This window comes from Labeo rohita, chromosome 22 (genome assembly GCF_022985175.1).
Source record: "Labeo rohita strain BAU-BD-2019 chromosome 22, IGBB_LRoh.1.0, whole genome shotgun sequence".
In the NCBI taxonomy this organism is placed as follows: domain Eukaryota; kingdom Metazoa; phylum Chordata; class Actinopteri; order Cypriniformes; family Cyprinidae; genus Labeo; species Labeo rohita.
In genome coordinates, this window is record NC_066890.1 from 26,506,099 (window position 1) to 26,528,303 (window position 22,205).

The 22,205-nt window shown below is 35.9% G+C and overlaps 1 protein-coding gene across 7 annotated transcripts in view; it reads left to right on the forward strand.

Moving 5' to 3' along the window:
• Positions 1–19,149, forward strand: part of LOC127153145 (complement factor H-related protein 2-like) — a 34,692-nt gene extending 15,543 nt beyond the window's left edge. The window contains exons 1-6 of one of the 7 annotated variants that reach the window (XM_051094098.1): positions 7,370–7,487; positions 16,897–16,969; positions 17,126–17,317; positions 17,782–17,973; positions 18,558–18,752; positions 18,874–19,093. In XM_051094098.1, the coding sequence (XP_050950055.1) occupies positions 7,464–7,487; positions 16,897–16,969; positions 17,126–17,317; positions 17,782–17,973; positions 18,558–18,752; positions 18,874–19,064 (867 nt within the window). In that variant the 5' untranslated portion in view covers positions 7,370–7,463 and the 3' untranslated portion in view covers positions 19,065–19,093. Of the gene's footprint in view, positions 1–2,772; positions 2,965–7,369; positions 7,488–7,685; positions 7,759–7,908; positions 8,101–8,520; positions 8,713–9,292; positions 9,488–9,608; positions 9,886–16,576; positions 16,701–16,896; positions 16,970–17,125; positions 17,318–17,781; positions 17,974–18,557; positions 18,753–18,873 lie in introns of those variants that run through there. The other 6 variants (XM_051094099.1, XM_051094097.1, XM_051094096.1 and 3 more) reach the window with 6 other exon arrangements.
• The last annotated feature ends 3,056 nt before the right edge of the window (positions 19,150–22,205 follow it).

The following is a 22,205-nucleotide window of genomic DNA, read 5'->3' on the forward strand; positions in this document are numbered from 1 at the left end:
TGAGTTGATTAACAGCTGACTAGCCACAGTCTTTACTATACAGCAAAAAATAAATAAAAAAATAAAACTATGACATGCTGGTACAGTTAATTTCAAGAACTTATGTGATTTTCACCTATAAAAATTGTACATTTTTGTCCAAAATTGTCCAAACATCTATCGTGTTGAGTATCTCACATAAATACAGTCGGTTATGGCTCAAGTGAACGTAAACGGGTGAAAACTGAGAAATGTGTCAGTATTACATGCATGCCTTCCGTCTTAAAGGGACAGCATTCCTAATTAAACACCTATCTGTGTCATTGTTAACCAACAAAAGATGTTAAATAAATGTATAGCCCACATGTTAAATAAACCTCCTGTATCTGAAAAATTTGTTTAATTTGTATCTTATTTGTCTCATTGGCCTTCTTTTTCAAAAATTTTAAATTATATATAGGCATATATATATATAAATGAACAACTATAATTTTTATACGTTGCTCCTTTTTTGCTACCGTTAATGGGATAATTTACCCAAAAATGAAAATTGTCATAATTTATTCAAGTTTTCCCAAATTTAATCCTTGATTCAAATTTATCATAAGCTTAATTGATTTGGTCTAAAGAGAGAATTAATAATTATTTTTGTTTGAAGACTAAAGTAGCTACCAAAATAAATGTTGGTAACTGCAGTTTGACTAAAAGCAATGACCAAAAGTTGACAAAAATGCAATGACTTCTCGTCAACTAAAACTAGACTAAAACTACGAAAGACTTAAATGACTAAAATGTGACTAAGACTATTAAGCATTTTAGTCTCAAGATAAAGACTAAGACTTAATCAAAAATGCCTGTCAAAATTAACACTGTTACAGGTCAAACTCTCTGTAGCCATTTAAATTAGAGGCAACCACTGCATTTTTAAACTTAATCCACACAAAGATGCAAGGTTTAAAGCGCACGCAAATAATGTACTTGTGTGATTGCAAATAAGTGCAGTGTTTAGTGAGTGGAATTCTGCTGCTGAGTAAACATTTGGTGTGAATGTATGTCGCGTGAGACGGAGTCGCCAGAACTCCAACTGATAGAATGTGAGCCGTAGCACAATAGACTTACTTTATTTCTTCAATAATAGCAGATCGTAGGGATATTTTAATCGTCAAGAATAAAAAAAATGTTCATATCGCATACCCCTAATTGCAATGCAATGCAAATCCAGAACAGAGATTGGCTGAAAGAAAACGCTTGGAGCAAAAACCGTCCGGTTCCAAGTACCAGTGGAACGCAACGTGAGTGACTGATGGTTAATATCTAAAATCTGCATTAAAGTTAAGAATGTAAAGATGAAGTTTAATTGGTTATGTAAGCTAATGTTGGATAGAACGCTGTATCAGTTCACAGCAGTCATATACTGTGCAGTACACTGTAAAAAATAAAAAACATAATTTGTTGAGTCAGCTTAAAATAATCTGTTACCCTGCTGCCTTAAAATTTTAAGTTCAGTCAACTAAAATAAGTTTAGTCAACTTGAAATGTTAAGTTGTACTAAGTAACAACTTAGATATTTGTGTTTGCTAAACTTAACAGATGGGTAAGTAACCCAGCTGCCTTAAAATTTTAAGTTGATTCAACTCAAATATCTAAGTTGTCACTTAGTATAATTTAACATTTCAAGTTGAATAAACTTTTTTTGAGTTAACTGAACTCAAAATTTTAAGGCAGCCAGGTTACAAATTATTTTAAGTTGACTCAACAACTTGTTTTTTACAGTGTAAGCGAAAGTTTTGCAAAGAAATGAAAACAAGTTTGTATCACAACAATCACTTGCACGCGCACAAATGCTCCCAAATATATTTTGAGGTCACACAGATTAAATTCTGGGAGCGTATGCGACCAAAACGGTCGCAATTTCGAGCCCTGCAGTCAGGCCATATGAAGTGTTCTGTACTTTCAGAAGCGACTAATCTTCATAAAATAGATCAAGTCTTTTTAGATTCTTCAATATAAATAAATAAATAGAAATCTGCCAATATTAGTGCACAAACATGGAAAAAACAGACTAAATATTTAAACCAGCGTAAGTAAGTTGAACTGGAACATGAATTTGTGAAGAAGAGGGCTGTCAGGTTTTCAGCAAATCATTTTTGGGGGGGCGGAGCTGAAATCCTGTTTGGTGGGGCAGAGGGAAGTGAACGGTTGCTTTTTATCTGCGGTTGCTTTTTAGTTCAGAGATTCATCTCACTACCGCTCTTGAGTGCTCATGAATAAAATTTTAGAAAAACAGGTAATCAGAGTTTTTTTTTTATCATTCTCATTCATGTTTAATACTAAAGAAATTAGCCTTTAAATACTAAATATTTGGAGATTCAGTCAAGACTGTTTTTACAGTTTATTAGCTCTGTAAACTGTACTGAGCTGTTCAACTGTTCAAATGTTGTTATACAGCTTAAAATGAAATATTGTAGGATACTTCTCTTTCTTCTATTAATGATCATGGATGTCTCAACAAATGCTCAAGGTAACACAATGATACACAGAGTACCTAAAGGATAAACATTCAATATGTTGTATATGATAATGTCATGTTTGTATATCACATTTATTGAAAATGCCTGTCTGAATTTATATACTAGTTTTTGTTAATCTTTCATGAACTTTCACTGGCTATAAAACCCAAATGTGGGTCTAAATGTGATAAAGTTAGCTGTCCTTAAACTGCTCTGCTTTATTCCAGTAAAACTATACCAGTTTTCTTTTAATAATGATTTAATTTTATTTCTTCATCTGCAGAAGTTACCTGTGAGGCTGAACAACTCATCAATGTTGACATTTTAATTGGACATCCAGGCACTGTTCCACCTTATAAACCTGGACATATTTTAGTTTTTCGATGCACAGATGTGAGCCTGAAGATGCACGGACAACAAACAATTGAATGCCTGTCAAATGGAAAATGGAATCACCCATATCCCAAATGTGAAGGTATGAAGCTATACATTAAGTTTAGTAAATTTAATACTTGACCTAGTATATTGAGACAAATTACATTTTCGTATGAATGGATAAAAAAAGTCCAGATGGAGGACACTGCAATCATCAGCATTTCTTCTCTCTAGAAGTACCGTGTAATCTGAACACAAGAGAGAGCAACATCAAAATGGAGCGATTCCCTGATTTTGAGTGTCCAGTCAAACCTGGATATAATGTAACGTTTTCATGCAATGGACAAGGACTGATTTTAAAAGGGCAGAGAGAAATCGCCTGTCAGTCAAATAGAGAATGGAGCAGCCCATTCCCTACATGTGAAGGTAAACACTATATTATTGTCAGTATATTATTATCTTAACCATCACTTTCACTCATTAAAATATATACGCAAATTGGTACACAACTCATCGGGTCGTAAGTCTCTCTTGTTTTGTTCCAGGAAGCAACCACCACGAGCAACATAGTTACCACAAAGTTAGGAACTAGCGTGGCAGTGGGTTTTGCATGAGTAAACGCCAGTTAGATTTTCTCTGATTTTTCTTATTTAATATATTATGGAAAAATATATTATCGGCGTACTGCTATATACACTCCTCTCCCATAGGACACAAGATTTAGTTAAAATTAGAAAAAAAATAATGTTGTTAAAGACAACGGATGCTTTTTCACGATCTAACCGCACAGTCTGAAGCGCATGGTGCAGCAGGTGCACTTAGGGTGCGTCCGAATCCATTTTGCTAGTTTAACAACAGAAAAAAAAAAAAAAAAAAAAGAGTCTGTGCGCCAGAGGCATGGTCCAAAATGGTTGTGCCTATTCTATTCATGAGTGTGTTCTAGGCGCAATGTACAATAAACCAATCAGTCTCATCTCCCATTCCCTTTGTAAGCCAGCTGCACTTGCACCATGGTGGAATTTGCAACATAGGCATTTTTATCTTTATGTGCACAATAATAATCTTTTACATTGTAACCCTTTTATTTTTAATATTTGGCATGTTTGTGTGCCCCCACCTACTGGCGCATATTACTAACGCGCCCTTTAAAGGGGTCATCGGATGCAAAACTCACTTTTGCATATTGTTTGAACATGAATGTGTGTTAGCAATGTGTGTACACAACCACTCTATTATGGTAAAAATCCACAATCTTTATAAGAAGTATCCCCCTTTTTAAATCAAGCCATCCTCAGCTTCTCAAGCCATTCTCAGTCCGATCCCCCGATAGTTGATTGACATGACCGTCATACCTTAGACCCGCCCTGATTGAGCTGTGAACAGTTTGACTCCGACTGCCATTGTTTCAACTCTGGTGCAGAGGAAAACAAGAATGTATCCAATTGAGGATGTAATAGTGACCACAGCAGTCATCATTTACTCCCGACATCTGAGCCTCTGAAGACGCAGAGGATTAACATTACTTTCGTTTTAGAAGGAAATGCGCCCGGTGATCTACATAAATGTTCGTGCAAATCATTCCCGATGCACATTTACTTACAGCAGAAGTGAGTATAAGGGTTTTTATGCGCCTTTGCAAATTTCCTTTCTTAATAATGTGCTAGTTAACAAGTTTCGTGGCTAAACGCGGCTAAAGTAAACAGACCGGCTTGTCACCCCACAGAAGAGAGGGGCAGGGTGAGTAGAGCTCATTAGCATTTAAAGGAACATCCAATAGAATGGCTCGCTCTGAACAGGGCTGATTTTGACAAGGTAAAAAGGGTGTTTTTTTACACTACCTCCAAGAAATTTTAACCAAAGTATGTTATAGACTTCTCATTAAGACCCCAAAGAATCATATCAGCTTGTGGAAAATGGGCATCTGATGATCCCTTTAAATAAATAAAAATCCTGCACCATTGACTTTAGACCAGGTTTTAGTTGGCCAATGGCACAATCGTTTGCATCTGCCTCAAAATATTCAGCCTGATCTCACGGCAATTCACACGTATTTTACGAGGTGGCTAATTCATATGAATTCGTATGTCCTCACTCGTATGAATTCATACGTTTTTATCTAAATCGTACCTATTTTATGAGTTCCCAATACGTATGAACTCATATGAATGCCCTTCACATAACTCCGCCCCCAAACCTACCCGTCACTGGGGTGTAGGCAAATCGTACAAAGTGTGTACGAGTGAGGTCACACGAATTAGCCACTTCGTAAAATACATACGAATTGCCGTGAGATAGCGTTGAAATAGCAATGTGCCAACAATGCTCCTTAACGCACCTCGTTTCCAGACCAGCACGCCCATTGACGAACAGATTGGCACAAATGCGTTTGCTATTTACACAATGTCCCAGCTAGAAATGTTTTTGTTCTAAGAATGTTCAGAGAACATTATGCTATGTTTGGGTAATGTTTTCAGCAGCAAGTTTTATTTTAATACCCATAAAATTATCCGTAAAGGTAGGATAAAATCTCTAAAAACATTCTACAAATGTTTATTGATAACATTGCTAGAACATTATCCCCTAACATTCTAATAAAGATTTAATTGGGAAGCTTCTCATTGGATTTTGGATGTGGAATCTATGTTACTCAAATGTCAAATTTTGGTTGAAAGTAAAAACCCAAAAACGGCATTGACAGCTTCACTTATTATAAGATTGACTTTATTTCTGTCATACAACAGAGGTTTAGATGTTGATGTTTGTTTGAAAGTAATGTTTGCTTTAGTTGGGCAATTTTGGAGATATCTGATGACGCTGGAGCTTGACATCAAACAAAGGTTGGGTTTTCACTTTCAACCAAAATTTGACATCTGAGCAATGCAAGTTCACATCTAGTGTGATGGGAAGCTTTATTAGAATGTTAAGGGATAACGTTCTAACAATGTTATCAATAAACATTTTCAGAATGCTTTTATAGAATGCTATCCTACCTTTCAGCAAAACATTCTGGGAACTAAAATAAAACTTGCCGTTAAAAAACATTCAACATGAAACATTTCTAGCTGGGGTGGCGCTGGACGTGAAAATGATAACTGCGTTGGGCTGAAACTAGCAAAAAAAACACCTGCGTCGTGCCTGGCATCGCATTGCACCGGGAGAATGATAGGGCCCATTGTGTCTCATTTCCCAGTGTGAACCAACCACCCTTCAGAAACTTGTCAAAAATGCTTCAACAGAATGTCATTTTCTTTAGGTGTTGTTAGTAATGCATTTGCTTAAGTATCTGGCGAATATTGAGATTATTATTAATGCCACATTTTATTAATGACAGTGATGACAGAGAAATGTGGGCCACCACCACATGTGAACGATGCAGCGACAAAAGACATGACAAAAAATGAATACAACACAGGGAAGAGAGCTGAATATATCTGCTTTAGTAAGTACACATTGGATGACCGTCCGCCTTTCTCAGAATACCTGACCTGCGAGCAAGGCCAATGGAAAGGAAATATTAAGTGTTTAAGTAAGTATGAACACTTCACCATATGTATATAAATCAAGATGTAATCTTGTAGTTTAAGTTGTAGGTTGTGATGATTAAGTTAATAAATGTATATTGTGACACTGATAGTGGCGTGCTGGGTTTATTTCAGAGCCCTGTGCAGTGACAAGGGAGGAAATGGACAGAAGAGGTATAGAGTATCGTAGAGTATGGTTTGAACAGCAAAAGATATTCTCACCACATAATGAGCAGATAGAATTTAAGTGTCAGAGAGGCAAGGTTTCAGTAGGATTTCCCCTAAGACAACAGTGTAATGATGGAGTGATAACTTTACCTAAGTGCATGTCACAATGGAAATAAAACACTGCTGAAGTGTCAGCTGTACTACTAAGCAAAAACTAATGGAGCAGATCAAAATAAAACTTTTTTTTTCCCTAATCCATTTTCTTTTATATATGTTTTTTTTTTTTTTTTTTTTCATTTTATATATATCATTTTACACATATATAACTATCAGGCATACTGTATATGGATGGAAAGTAAATGTATGTGTTAATAAACTCATTTTTTACTTTGTGCGATAATAAATGAATCCTGCTGATTACAAATTTGACCACTACGTGCTTTTATGTATGATGATCATGATATATATGAAATGGAGCAATAATACATACATAATGGACATTTTAGTATTTACATGTATTAGACTGTATTGACATGTTTTCTGGGCTTATTTTATGAAGCTTTGAGACAGTCAAATCAGAATGCCAGCCATGCCATATGAAATGTTCTGTATTTTCAGAGCCAACACATTAAAAATACATTGTCTTTTAAGATTCTTCAAAATAAAAAAAAAATAAAAAATAAAAAAATCAGCTAATATTAGTGCTCAAACATGGAGTAAATGTTTAAACCAAAATCAGCAGATTGAACTGGAACGTGAATTTATGAAGAGGAGTGTCATTTTTTCAACAAATCATTTTTGGGGGTGGAGCTGAAGTCCTGTTTGATGGGGCGGAGGAAAGGGGAAGGCTGCTTTTTATCTACATTACATAGACTTCAGAGATTCATCTCATCACCGCTCTTAAAATTTCATGAATATATCCTTTGGAAAACAGGTAATCTGAGTTTTTAATCGGTACTTATTCATTTTTAACACTAAAGAAATCTCTGCACTGTTTTGTGTTAAATAAAAAAAAGTGAATTAGCCTTTAAAGACTAAATATTTGCAGATTCAGTCAAGACTGTTAATACAGTTTTATTAGCTCTGTGAACTATACTAAGCTGTTCGACTGTTCAAATGTTATGTTTCACAGCTTAAAATGAAATACTGTAGGATATTTCTCTTTCTTCAATTAATGATCATGGATGCCTCAACAAATGCTCAAGGTAACACAATGACACAGAGTAACTAAAGGATAAACATCCAATATGTTGTATAATATATGATAATGTCATGTTTGTATATCACATTTAACTATAACTATACCAGCTTTCTTTTAATAATGATTTAATTTTATTTCATTTCTTCGTCTACAGAAGTTACCTGTGAGGCTGAACAACTCAACAATGTTGACATTTTATTCGGACATCCAGGTACTACTCCACCTTATAAACCAGGAAATATTTTACTTTTTCGATGCACAGATGTGAACCTGAAGATGCACGGACAACGAACAATTGAATGCCTGTCAAATGGAAAATGGAATTACCCATATCCCAAATGTGAAGGTACGAAGCAATACATTAATAATATACTTGCTTTAAATATAGTTTTTTTTTTTTCCAAATATTGAAATGTTTATCATGTGTAATGTATTATATACAATATATTCATTAAATACATCAAACATTCACACATGAACTCTGTCCCAAACCCTGTAAATGTCATCTCTTAGTGAGTTGGTTAACAGCTGACTAGCCGCAGTCTTTACTATACAGCAAATAAATAAATAAATAAATAAATAAATAAATAAAACTATGACATGCTGGTACAGTTGGGTAAAATTCACTTCATAAACTTGTGTGATTTTCACCTATAAAACTGTCAATTTAATACTTGACCTAGTAAATTAGGACAAATCACAGCTGAATGGATATATAAGCCCAGATGGAGGACACTGCAATGACCAGTATTTCATCTCTCTCTAGAATTGACGTGTAATCTGAACACAAGAGAGAGCAACATCAAAATGGAGCGATTCCCTGATTTTGAGTGTCCAGTCAAACCTGGATATAATGTAATATTTTCATGCAATGGACAAGGACTGATTTTAAAAGGGCAGAAAGAAATCACCTGTCAGTCAAATGGAGAATGGAGCAGCCCATTCCCTACATGTGAAGGTAAACACACAGAAGGTAAAAGCACTGAATTATTTGGCAGTATATTATTATCTCAACCATCACTTTCACTCATTAAAATATATGTGCAAATTGGCACACAACTCATCGGGTTGTAAGTCTCTCTTGATTTGGGACAGGAAGCAACCATCAAGAACAACATAGCAACCACAAAGTTAGGAACTAGTGTGGCAGTGGGTTTTGCATGAGTAAACCCCAATTAGATTTTCTCTGATTTTCCCCATTTTACATATTCTATATTCTATTCTATTCTATTCTATTATATTATATTATATTATAGAAAAATATATTATTGCCACAGACAACTATAAATTAGTTTGTTTTGAATCGCCCAGTGTGAACCAGCAACTCCTCAGAAACTTTGCAAAAATGCTTCAACATTTTTAAGCACATTAATGAGGAGTATTTCATTAATATGTTCTGTGTTTTAATAACAAGAAAAATCAGTTTTTGCATTTTTTTTTGGCATGGACATCACACTTACATTGGTTAAACTTTACGCATTTGGATAAGCATCTGGTGAATACTGAGATTTATTAATGCCAGGTTTTCTTAATGACAGTGACGACAGTGAAATGTGGGAGACCACCACATGTGAACGATGCAGATCTAATGGATATGATAAAAACAGAATACAACACTGGGGAGAGAGTTCAATACTCCTGCTTTAGTAAATACACACTGGATCAGCGTCCACCTTTTTCCAATTACTTGACCTGTCAGCAAGGCCAATGGAGTGGAAATATTAAGTGTTTAAGTAAGTATGAACACACTTCACCATATACATTATGATCTTGTAGTTTTAAGTTGTAGGTTGTGATGATTAGTTCATGAATGTATATTGTGACACTGATAGTGACATGCTGGGTTTATTTCAGAGCCCTGTACAGTGACGAAGCAGATGATGGATGAAAGAGGTATAGAGTTGGCCTTTCGTGATGACCAAAAGATGTTTGTGCAACATGATGATCACATCACCTTTAAGTGTCAGTTGGGCAAACATTCAAGAAGTACTGCCTTTAGACAACAGTGTAATGATGGAGAGATGACTTTACCTCTGTGTGTGTGACAGAGGAAATAAAACATCAGTGAAGCGTTGGCTGTACTTCTAATTAAAAACAAATGGAACAGATCAAAATCTTTTTTTTTTTTTTTTTCCAGTTCAATGCAATTAAAACTAAAGCAATGCTAAAATCAACATTTAAAATAAACATGTTTGAAAATGGCATTAAATCACACTGTTTCACACATACCTACACTATGTGTGGCAGGGCTTCCCTCATGGAATAAATTTACATTTACTGGTTTATATTTACAGCTCTGCTGGGAGATTTGAAAACTGATGCCTTTGAAAGTTAGCATCACATATCCAGCTTCATACCTATGGGTTTTCATAGACGGCAGGTTTGTTCGGTAGTCTTTAAAAACAAAATATTTGGTAGGTGATTCAGTCAACGCACTGTACACTGCACTGAGCCATCTTTTGTTTCACAGCTTAAAGGAGAAGTCCACTTCCAGAACAAAAAAATACAGATAATGTACATTGTTTAAATGTGGTTTCAAACAATCCCAACTGAAGAAGAAGGGTCTAGGATCTAGCGAAACGATCGGTTATTTTCATTAAAGAAAATACAGTTTAAATACATTTTAATCTCAAATGCTCGTCTTGTCTTGCTCTCCCTGAACTCTGTGTATTCTGGTTCAAGACAGTTAGGGTATGTCAAAAAACTCCAATCGTATTTTCTCCCTCAACTTCAAAAATCATTTCAAAATCATACTACATCGCTGCAGAAGTACCGACCCTGCCTTTGCAAAGTGAACATGCAAAGAAGATCAAACACCCTTAACAAAAACGGTAGAAACAGCGATATTGACGATTTTGAAGATAGAACATGAGAGAGAACATGAGATGGGAATTTTTCGACATACCCTAACTATCTTGAACCGAAAAAAAAAAAAAAAAAAAAAAAAAAACAATTTAGGCAGAGCAAGACAAGCGTTTGACATTAAAAAGTATATAAATTGTATTATTTTTATGAAAATAACCGATCGTTTCACTAGATAAGACCCTCGGCTGGGATCGTTTACAACCGCATTTGAGATCGTTTGAAGCTGCATTTAAACTGCATTGTGGAAGTTCAAAATCGGGGCACCATAGCAGTTGATTATATGAAGAAAAATCCTGAAATGTTTCCCACAAAAAACTATTTCTTTACAGCTGAAGAAAGAAAGACGTGAACATCTTGGACGACAACGGGCGAGTACATTATCTGTCAATTTTTGTTCTGGAAGTGGACTTCTCCTTTAAAATGAAATATTGTGAAATAGTTCTTTCTTTAATTAATGATCATGAATGTCTCAACAAAAGGGAACAATAAAACAAATAAGCTAAAGCAGATTATTTAAACATTGATTATTATGCTGTAGAAGAAATTGTATAAAAACATTGTTTTTGTATAAAACAATTGATCATTTATAATGTCTTTCTGAATTAAATGGTAGCTTGTTTTCCATTAAAGATCATGTACCAATAAATCGAAAAGTGTGTGGTTTCACCTAAAGTGAAAAAATACAAGTATCACCAATTTTATTAGCATACTAGCACTAGTATACTAGCATGGCATACACTTTAATATGGTTTTGATGTTTTAGAGCATTTATTCTCAATTTCACTCCATTGATTAATATCAGCTGCCAATAAACTGCTCTTTTTTGCTGTTAGACTACAGTCCCTGACAAAAGTCTTGTCACTTGTGTACAAATTGACCTCAAGTGCCGCTGAAATATATTTCTAATCAAGATTTTTTTACAAGAAATGGCTCATTTTAATCCCAACAGCTTTTGTAATAATGTTTCAGTGCAAAACGAAACTGTCAAAAAGTATTCTAATATTCAAAGCTTGGTAAAGCCCACTGAGTCAATTTTTCCAAAGACATAAGTGTTGTCGCCTTGTCATATGAGCTTCACCTGTGACTAATAATGGATCAATTAGGTCTCAGGTGTGTATAAAAAGAACCCCAGTACACTAGACCTTCACATCAACTGCAACTAGACCTCTGCAAACATGCCTAAGATTCACCCTGAGACTAAAGTGTTGATTATCAAGAGGCTGAAGACCAGATCCACTGCTGATGTGGCAGACACCTTCAATGTGTCTCAGCGTCAAGTACAGAGGATAAAAAAAAAGATTTGAAGAGACTGGAGACGTTTTTGACAAGCCCAGGTCAGGCAGACCCCGCAAGACAACTGCTCGAGAGGACCGTTCGTTGGCTCGAAAATCCAAGGCCAGCCCATTTTCCACTGCAGCAGAGCTCCACGAGACCTGGTCACCTGAAGTCCCTGTGTCAACCAGAACAGTTTGTCGGATTCTGTGTCGAAATGGCCTCCATGGTCGAATCAGTGCCCAGAAGCCAGCACTAAGCAAAAGACAATTGAAAAACCGTGTGGCATTTGCCAAGGCCCACAGCCTGCTAAAAGGATGGACGCTGGAAAAGTGGCAGAAGGTGGATTTTTCAGATGAATCTTCTGTTGAATTACACCACAGTCGCCGCAAATATTGCAGGAGACCTACTGGAGCCCGCATGGATCCGAGATTCACCCAGAAAACAGTGAAGTTTGGTGGCGGAAAAATCATGGTCTGGGGTTACATCCAGTATGGGGGTGTGTGAGAGATCTGCAGGGTGGAAGGCAACATCAATAGTCTGAAATACCAAGAAATCTTAGCTACCTTTTATATTTCCAACCATAAAAGAGGCCAAATTCTGCAGCAGGATGGTGCTCCATCACATACTTACATCTCCACATCAAAGTTCCTCAAGGCGAAGAAGATCAAGATGCTCCAGGATTGGCCAGCCCAGTCACCAGACATGAACATCATTGAGCATGTGTGGGGTAGGACGAAAGAGGAAGCATGGAAGACGAAACCAAAGAATATTGATGAACTCTGGGAGGCATGCAAGACTGCTTTCTTTGCTATTCCTGATGACTTCATCAATAAATTGTATGAATCCTTGCCAAACCGCATGGATGCAGTCCTTCAAGCTCATGGAAGTCATACAAGATATTAAATTTGGATCTCACAGCACCACTACTTAATTTGCTGACATATTTTTGTATTTGCAGTAAATTTGTTCAATTTCTGTATAGGCGACAAAACTTTTGTCTTGCCAAAATTTGACCTTTCTGTCTTGATTAAATGATAAATCTTTTTTCAGTGAAACTAATTCATTTCAATGCATTAAACATCATTTGGGAGGGTTTTAGCTTTTCATATGAGCTTTTTCTAACACCAATTGATTAATTAAAAGTCAGGTTAATAGCAGGTGTTTCTACAAAATAGATAAGCGACAAGACTTTTGTCAGGGACTGTATAACTGATATCTCTATAACTGATAAGTGAATGCATGTATATATGAGCTTATACGCATCCCATGTTACACATCATTGTTAATATATACCTATCAGGCATAACATTATGACCACTGACAGATGAAGTGAATAACGCTGATTTGAGCAAGTTTGACTAAGAGCCAAATTGTGATGGCTAGATGACAATGTCAGAACATTTCCAAAACTGCAGCTCTTGTGGAGTGTTCCCAGTCCACAGTGGAGAGTATTTATCAAAAGGGGTTCGAAGAATGAACCGTGGTGAACCGGCGACAGGTCATGGGTGGCCAAACTCATTGATGCATGTGGGGAGCGAAAGCTGGCCCATGTGGTCTGATCCAAAAGACGACCTAGTGTAGCTCAGATTGCTGAAGAAGTTAATGCTGGTTCTGATGGAAAAGTGTCTGAATACACAGTGCATCGCAGTTTGTTAAGCATGGGGCTGCATAGCCGCAAACCATAACTGCCCATGCTGACCCCTGTCCACTGCCGAAAGCACCAACAGTGGGCACATGAGCATCAGAACTGGACCACAGAGCAATGGAAGAAGGTGGCCTGGTCTGATGAATCACATTTTTTTTTTTTTTTTTTTTTTTTTTTTTTTACATCACATGGATAGACGGGTGCGTGTACATCGCTCACCTGGGAAACACATGGCACCAGGATACACTATGGGAAAAAGGCAAGATGGCAGAGGCAGTGTGATGCTTTGGGCAATGTTCTGCTGGGAAACCTTGGGTCTTGCCATCCATGTGGATGTTACTTTGACACGTACCACCTACCTCTTTCATGAAAACCATATTCCCTAGTGGCTGTGGCTGCTTTCAGCAGGATAATGCGCCCTGTCATAAACCAAAAATGCTTCAGGAATGGTTTGAGGAGCACAACAACAAGTTTGAGGTGATTACTTGGCCTCCAAAATCCCCAGATTTCAATCCAGTTGAGCATCTGTGGGATGTGCTGAATGAGCATGTCTGATCCATGGAGGTCCCACCTCGTAACTTATAGGACTTAAAGGATCTGCTGCTAAAAGTTGCTGCCAGATAGCACAGCACATCTTCAGGGGTCTAGTGGAGTCCATGCCTCAACGAGTCAGCGCTCTTTTGGCAGCAAAAGGGGGATCAACACAATATTAGGAATCATATTGGTCATAATGTTATGCCTGATCAGTCAATGGTTAGTTGTTCCTAAGTAGAATAAAACTAAGAAACTTTGTTTCTTTTCTAAAGAAGTTGCCTGTGAGGCTGAACAACTCAGTGTTCACATTTTACTTGGATATCCAGGTACTGCTCTACCTTATAAACTGTATTTTAGTTTTTCAATGCACAGATGTGAACCTGAAGATGTACGGCCAATGAACAATTGAATGCCTGTCAAATGCATTCGAAATGTGGAGGTATGAAGACATTTGCATATATCTGTACATGCTTATGTAGTAGTACAAAAGTGATATTCCAGACCAGAACAGGTACAAAGCTGTCAGCGAACTGGGTTTTTCTCCAACTGACAGTTAGTCTATCAGTTTAATCAGATTTAGATATAATTTAATCAATGGATAAGGGTTGATTTCAAAAGGGCAGAGAGAAATCACCTGCCAGTCAAATGGAGAATGGAACAGCCCATTTCCAAAATGTGAAATAAGAGCACAGAGGAAAAAATGCCTTTAAAAGTTTGAAACAGCCCTTTTTTTGCTACGTCACAAACTTCAGTAACCAATCACGTCAAAGAATAGATTCTTATCACTAGCATGCAAAATATACCAATAGGATTATCAGCACAAAACCAAATATTAAATAGAGCACATAGAGCATTAAATAGAGCACAACCACTAGGCGCTAACCGCTAACTTGAAAAATAACCCGTGGCATTGGTGTAAAAGTAGCCTGGAGTCAGACGCACTTCACTCGCATATGCCTGCGGGCACAACCTGGAATCACAAACTAGGCTGCATTCAAGCCTTCAAGGGATTTTGAGGGCACAACATCGTCAAGTAAGTAACTTTAACAAATGCTACAGTATCCACTGTAGTTGTCCGCTAGTAAAACATAGTTTTGTCAGTCATCGTCCGTGTTTCGCCTTTACTACAGTTCAGTTAGTGGATCAGGGGGCTCTGGCAGGTGTGATTGCGAGGGGGTGGGCTAATTTGCATATTCATTGATCCACGCATAGTAAATGAGGCGAGGGGGGGTAGGGTTACATTCAAGCAGTTTTAAGGCATGAGAAAATTAATTTTCACAAGAAAAAAAAAACATTTAAATATGTCATTTTGATGATCAAAGATCAGTTTTAAGGGATACAATTTTTGACTACAGGGGGACTTTAAAAAAAAAATAAAACACATCTAGCAAATACAGAGTCACATTAATGAAACACTGGCTTAAGTTACAGTTAATACAGTTTTAAATAAATAAAAATCAAGAAAAATGCCTTTGCCTACTTTGAGAATTGAATGTGGGACACCACCACACCAGAAAAATGCAGACACAGTAGAAATACCAAAAAATGGATATAGTTGTTGGGAAAGTCAAATACATGTGCTATAACAAATTTACAATGAAAGGTTACCCTTACTCGACCTGTGTGCAAGGCGAATGGAGATATTTTAAATGTTTAAGTAAGCATGGACACTTACCTTTTCGATTTGTTATCGCAGCAAACACAAAATGTTTTTACAACTTTTCACAACATTGTATTTTGGTTGCAATTAGGTAATGTTGTAGTACAACGTTTTAAAAACGTTTTTTAAAATAAAAAAAATGTAACCAAAATAAAACGTTTTAGAAACGTTGTAAAAATACCAACCTGGAACGTTTTCTTTAAGTAGTCAAAAAAATGTAAATGTTACGTTTGTCTACTACGAAAATGAAACCAGACCAAACTACAACCTTCGGGGGGACATTTTATTCAGGTGTTAAAATAAATAAAAATGATTTTTTTTTCTTCATTTTATATATATATAATTTTACACATATATAACTATCAGGCATACTGTATATGGATGGAAAGTAAATGAATGTGTTAATAAACTCATTTTTTACTTTGTGCAATAATAAATGAATCCTGCTGATTACCTGCTGATTTGACCACTACGTGCTTTTATGTATTATGATCATGATATATATGAAATGGAGCAATAATACATACATAATGGACATTTTAGTATTTACATGTATTAGACTGTATTGACATGTTTTCTGGGCTTATTTTATGAAGCTTTGAGACAGTCAAATCAGAATGCCAGCCATGCCATATGAAATGTTCTGTATTTTCAGAGCCAACACATTTAAAATACATTGTCTTTTTAGATTCTTCAAAATAAAAAAATAAAAAATAAAAAATCAGCTAATATTAGTGCTCAAACATGGAGTAAATGTTTAAACCAAAATCAGCAGATTGAACTGGAACATGAATTTGTGAAGAGGAGTGTCATTTTTTCAACAAATCATTTTTGGGGGTGGAGCTGAAGTCCTGTTTGATGGGGCGGAGGAAAGGGGAAGGTTGCTTTTTATCTACATTACATAGACTTCAGAGATTCATCTCACCACCGCTCTTAAAATTTCATGAATATATCCTTTGGAAAACAGGTAATCTGAGTTTTTAATCGGTACTTATTCATTTTTAACACTAAAGAAATCTCTGCATTGATTTTGTGTTAAATAAGAAGTGAACTAGCCTTTAAAGACTAAATATTTGGAGATTCAGTCAAGACTGTTAATACAGTTTTATTAGCTCTGTGAACTGTACTAAGCTGTTCGACTGTTCAAATGTCATGTTTCACAGCTTAAAATGAAATACTGTAGGATATTTCTCTTTCTTCAATTAATGATCATGGATGTCTCAACAAATGCTCAAGGTAACACAATGATACACAGAGTAACTAAAGGATAAACATCCAATATGTTGTACAATATATGATAATGTCATGTTTGTACATCACATTTATTTAACTATAACTATACCAGCATTCTTTAAATAATGATTTAATTTTATTTTATTTCTTCATCTACAGAAGTTGCCTGTGAGGCTGAACAACTCAACAATGTTGACATTTTAATTGGACATCCAGGTATTACTCCACCTTATAAACCTGGACATATTTTAGTTTTTCGCTGCACAGATGTGAACCTGAAGATGCACGGACAACGAACAATTGAATGCCTGTCAAATGGAAAATGGAATTACCCATATCCCAAATGTGAAGGTACGAAGCAATACATTAATAATATACTTGCTTTGAATATAGCATTTTTTCCAAATATTGAAATGTTTATCATGTGTAATGTATTATATACAATATATTAATTAAAACATCTATCATTCATACATCAGACATTCCCACATGAACCCTGTCCCAAACTGTAAATGACTTTTTTTTTTTAGATTTAGTTTGCTGTCTTTCTTCATCTCTTAGTGAGTTGATTAACAGCTGACTAGCCACAGTCTTCACTATACAGCAAACAAACAAATAAATAATTAAATAAATAAATAAAACTATTACATGCTGGTACAGTTGGGTAAAATTCACTTCATGAACTTGTGTGATTTTCACCTATAAAAACTGTCAATTTAATACTTGACCTAGTAAATTAGGACAAATCACAGCTGAATGGATATATAAGCCCAGATGGAGGACACTGCAATGACCAGTATTTCATCTCTCTCTAGAATTGACGTGTAATCTGAACACAAGAGAGAGCAACATCAAAATGGAGCGATTCCCTGATTTTGAGTGTCCAGTCAAACCTGGATATAATGTAATATTTTCATGCAATGGACAAGGACTGATTTTAAAAGGGCAGAGAGAAATCACCTGTCAGTCAAATGGAGAATGGAGCAGCCCATTCCCTACATGTGAAGGTAAACACACACAGAAGGTAAAAGCACTGAATTATTTGGCAGTATATTATTATCTCAACCATCACTTTCACTCATTAAAATATATGTGCAAATTGGCACACAACTCATCGGGTTGTAAGTCTCTCTTGATTTGGGACAGGAAGCAACCATCAAGAACAACATAGCAACCACAAAGTTAGGAACTAGTGTGGCAGTGGGTTTTGCATGAGTAAACCCCAATTAGATTTTCTCTGATTTTCCCCATTTTATATATTATATTCTATTCTATTAAAGAAAAATATATTACTGGCGCAGACAACTATAAATTAGTTTGTTTTTCCATCTCCCAGTGTGAACCAGCAACTCCTCAGAAACTTTGCAAAAATGCTTTAACAGAATGTCAATTTTTAAGCACATTAATGAGGAGTATCTCATTAATATGTTCTGTGTTTTAATAGCAAGAAAACTCAGTTGACTATTTTTTTTTTTTTTTTTTACATTTTATTTGGCATGGACATCACACTTACATTGGTTAAACTTTATGCATTTGGGTAAGTATCTGGTGAATACTGAGATTTATTAATGCCAGGTTTTCTTAATGACAGTGACGACAGTGAAATGTGGGAGACCACCACATGTGAACGATGCAGATCTAATGGATATGATAAAAACAGAATACAACACTGGGGAGAGAGTTCAATACTCCTGCTTTAGTAAATACACACTGGATCAGCGTCCACCTTTTTCCAATTACTTGACCTGTCAGCAAGGCCAATGGAGTGGAAATATTAAGTGTTTAAGTAAGTATGAACACACTTCACCATATACATCATGATCTTATAGTTTTAAGTTGTAGGTTGTGATGATTAGTTCATGAATGTATATTGTGACACTGACAGTGACATGTTGGGTTTATTTCAGAGCCCTGTACAGTGACGAAGGAGATAATGGATGAAAGAGGTATAGAGTTGGCCTATGCTGATGACCAAAAGATGTTCGCACCACATAATGATTACATCACCTTTAAGTGTCAGAGGGGCAAACAGTCAAGAAGTAATGTCTTTAGACAACTGTGTAATGATGGAGAGATGACTTTACCTCTGTGTGTGTGACAGTGGAAATAAAACATCGGTGAAGCGTTGGCTGTACTTCTAATTAAAAACAAATGGAACAGATCAAAATCTTTTTTTTTTTTTTCCAGTTCACTGCAATTAAAACTAAAGCAATGCTAAAATCAACATTTAAAATAAACATGTTTGAAAATGGCATTAAATCACACTGTTTCACACATACCTACACTATGTGTGGCAGGGCTTCCCTCATGGAATAAATTTACATTTACTGGTTTATATTTACAGCTCTGCTGGGAGATTTGAAAATTGATGCCTTTGAAAGTTAGCATCACATATCCAGCTTCATACCTATGGGTTTTCATAGACGGCAGGTTTGTTCGGTAGTCTTTAAAAACAAAATATTTGGTAGGTGATTCAGTCAACGCGCTGTACACTGCACTGAGCCATCTTTTGTTTCACAGCTTAAAGGAGAAGTCCACTTCCAGAACAAAAAATTACAGATAATGTACATTGTTTAAATGTGGTTTCAAACAATCCCAACTGAAGAAGAAGGGTCTAGGATCTAGCGAAATGATCGGTTATTTTCATTAAAGAAAATACAGTTTAAATACATTGTAATCTCAAACGCTCGTCTTGTCTTGCTCTCCCTGAACTCTGTGTATTCTGGTTCAAGACAGTTAGGGTATGTCAAAAAACTCCAATCGTATTTTCTCCCTCAACTTCAAAAATCATTTCAAAATCATACTACATCGCTGCAGAAGTACCGACCCTGTCTTTGCAAAGTGAACATGCAAAAAAAGATCAAACACCCTTAACAAAAAAGGTAAAAACAGCGATATTGACGATTTTGAAGTTGAGGGAGAACATGAGATGGGACTTTTTCGACATACCTTAACTGTCTTGAACCGGAAAAAAAACAAAACAATTTAGGCAGAGCGAGACAAGACGAGCGTTTGGCATTAAAAAGTATATAAATTGTATTATTTTTATGAAAATAACCGATCGTTTCACTAGATAAGACCCTTCTTCCTCGGCTGGGATCATTTGAAGCTGCATTTAAACTGCATTGTGGAAGTTCAAAATCGGGGCACCATAGCAGTTCATTATATGAAGAAAAATCCTGAAATGTTTCCCACAAAAAAACTATTTCTTTACAGCTGAAGAAAGAAAGACATGAACATCTTGGACGACAACGGGCGAGTACATTATCTGTCAATTTTTGTTCTGGAAGTGGACTTCTCCTTTAAAATGAAATATTGTGAAATAGTTCTTTCTTTAATTAATGATCATGAATGTCTCAACAAAAGGGAACAATAAAACAAATAAGCTAAAGCAGATTATTTAAACATCTTCAGGGGTCTAGTGGAGTCCATGCCTCAACGAGTCAGCGCTCTTTTGGCAGCAAAAGGGGGATCAACACAATATTAGGAATCATATTGGTCATAATGTTATGCCTGATCAGTCAATGGTTAGTTGTTCCTAAGTAGAATAAAACTAAGAAACTTTGTTTCTTTTCTAAAGAAGTTGCCTGTGAGGCTGAACAACTCAGTGTTCACATTTTACTTGGATATCCAGGTACTGCTCTACCTTATAAACTGTATTTTAGTTTTTCAATGCACAGATGTGAACCTGAAGATGTACGGCCAATGAACAATTGAATGCCTGTCAAATGCATTCGAAATGTGGAGGTATGAAGACATTTGCATATATCTGTACATGCTTATGTAGTAGTACAAAAGTGATATTCCAGACCAGAACAGGTACAAAGCTGTCAGCGAACTGGGTTTTTCTCCAACTGACAGTTAGTCTATCAGTTTAATCAGATTTAGATATAATTTAATCAATGGATAAGGGTTGATTTCAAAAGGGCAGAGAGAAATCACCTGCCAGTCAAATGGAGAAAGGAGCAGCCCATTTCCAAAATGTGAAATAAGAGCACAGAGGAAAAAATGCCTTTAACTAAAACTTATATTAAAAAAAGTTTGAAACAGCCCTTTTTTTTTGCTACGTCACAAACTTCAGTAACCAATCACGTCAAAGAATAGATTCTTATCATTAGCATGCAAAATATACCAATAGGATTATCAGCACAAAACCAAATATTAAATAGAGCACATAGAGCATTAAATAGAGCACAACCACTAGGCGCTAACCGCTAACTTGAAAAATAACCCGTGGCATTGGTGTAAAAGTAGCCTGGAGTCAGACGCACTTCACTCGCATATGCCTGCGGGCACAACCTGGAATCACAAACTAGGCTGCATTCAAGCCTTCAAGGGATTTTGAGGGCACAACATCGTCAAGTAAGTAACTTTAACAAATGCTACAGTATCCACTGTAGTTGTCCGCTAGTAAAACATAGTTTTCTATTAGTTTCGTCATTATATCTTCTTTACTAAAGTTCAGTTAATGGATCAGGGGGCTCTGGCAGGTGTGATTGCAAGGGGGCGGGCTAATTTGCATATTCATTGATCCACGTATAGTAAATGAGGCAAGGGGGGGTAGGGTTACATTCAAACAGTTTTAAGGCATGAGAAAATTCATTTTCACAAGAAAAAAAACATTTAAATATGTAATTTTGATGATCAAAGATCAGTTTTAAGGGATACATTTTTTACTACAGGGGGACTTTAAGAAAAAAAAAACACATCTAGCAAATACCGAGTCACATTAATGAAACACTGGCTTAAGTTACAGTTAATACAGTTTTAAATAAATAAAAATAGAGAAAAATGCCTACTATGAGAATTGAATGTAGGCCACCACCACACCAGAAAAATGCAGACACAGTAGAAATACCAAAAAATGGATATAGTTGTTGGGAAAGTCAAATACATGTGCTATAACAAATTCACAATGAAAGGCTACCCTTACTCGACCTGTGTGCAAGGCGAATGGAGATATTTTAAATGTTTAAGTAAGCATGGACACTTACCTTTTCGATTTGTTATCCCAGCAAACACAAAACGTTTTTACAACTTTTCACAACGTTGTATTTTGGTTGCAATTAGGTAATGTTGTAGTACAACGTTTTAAAAACGTTTTTTAAAATAAAAAAAAATATGTAACCAAAATAAAACGTTTTAGAAACGTTGTAAAAATACCAACCTGGAACGTTTTCTTTAAGTAGTCAAAAAAATGTAAATGTTACGTTCGTCTACTACGAAAATGAAACCAGAC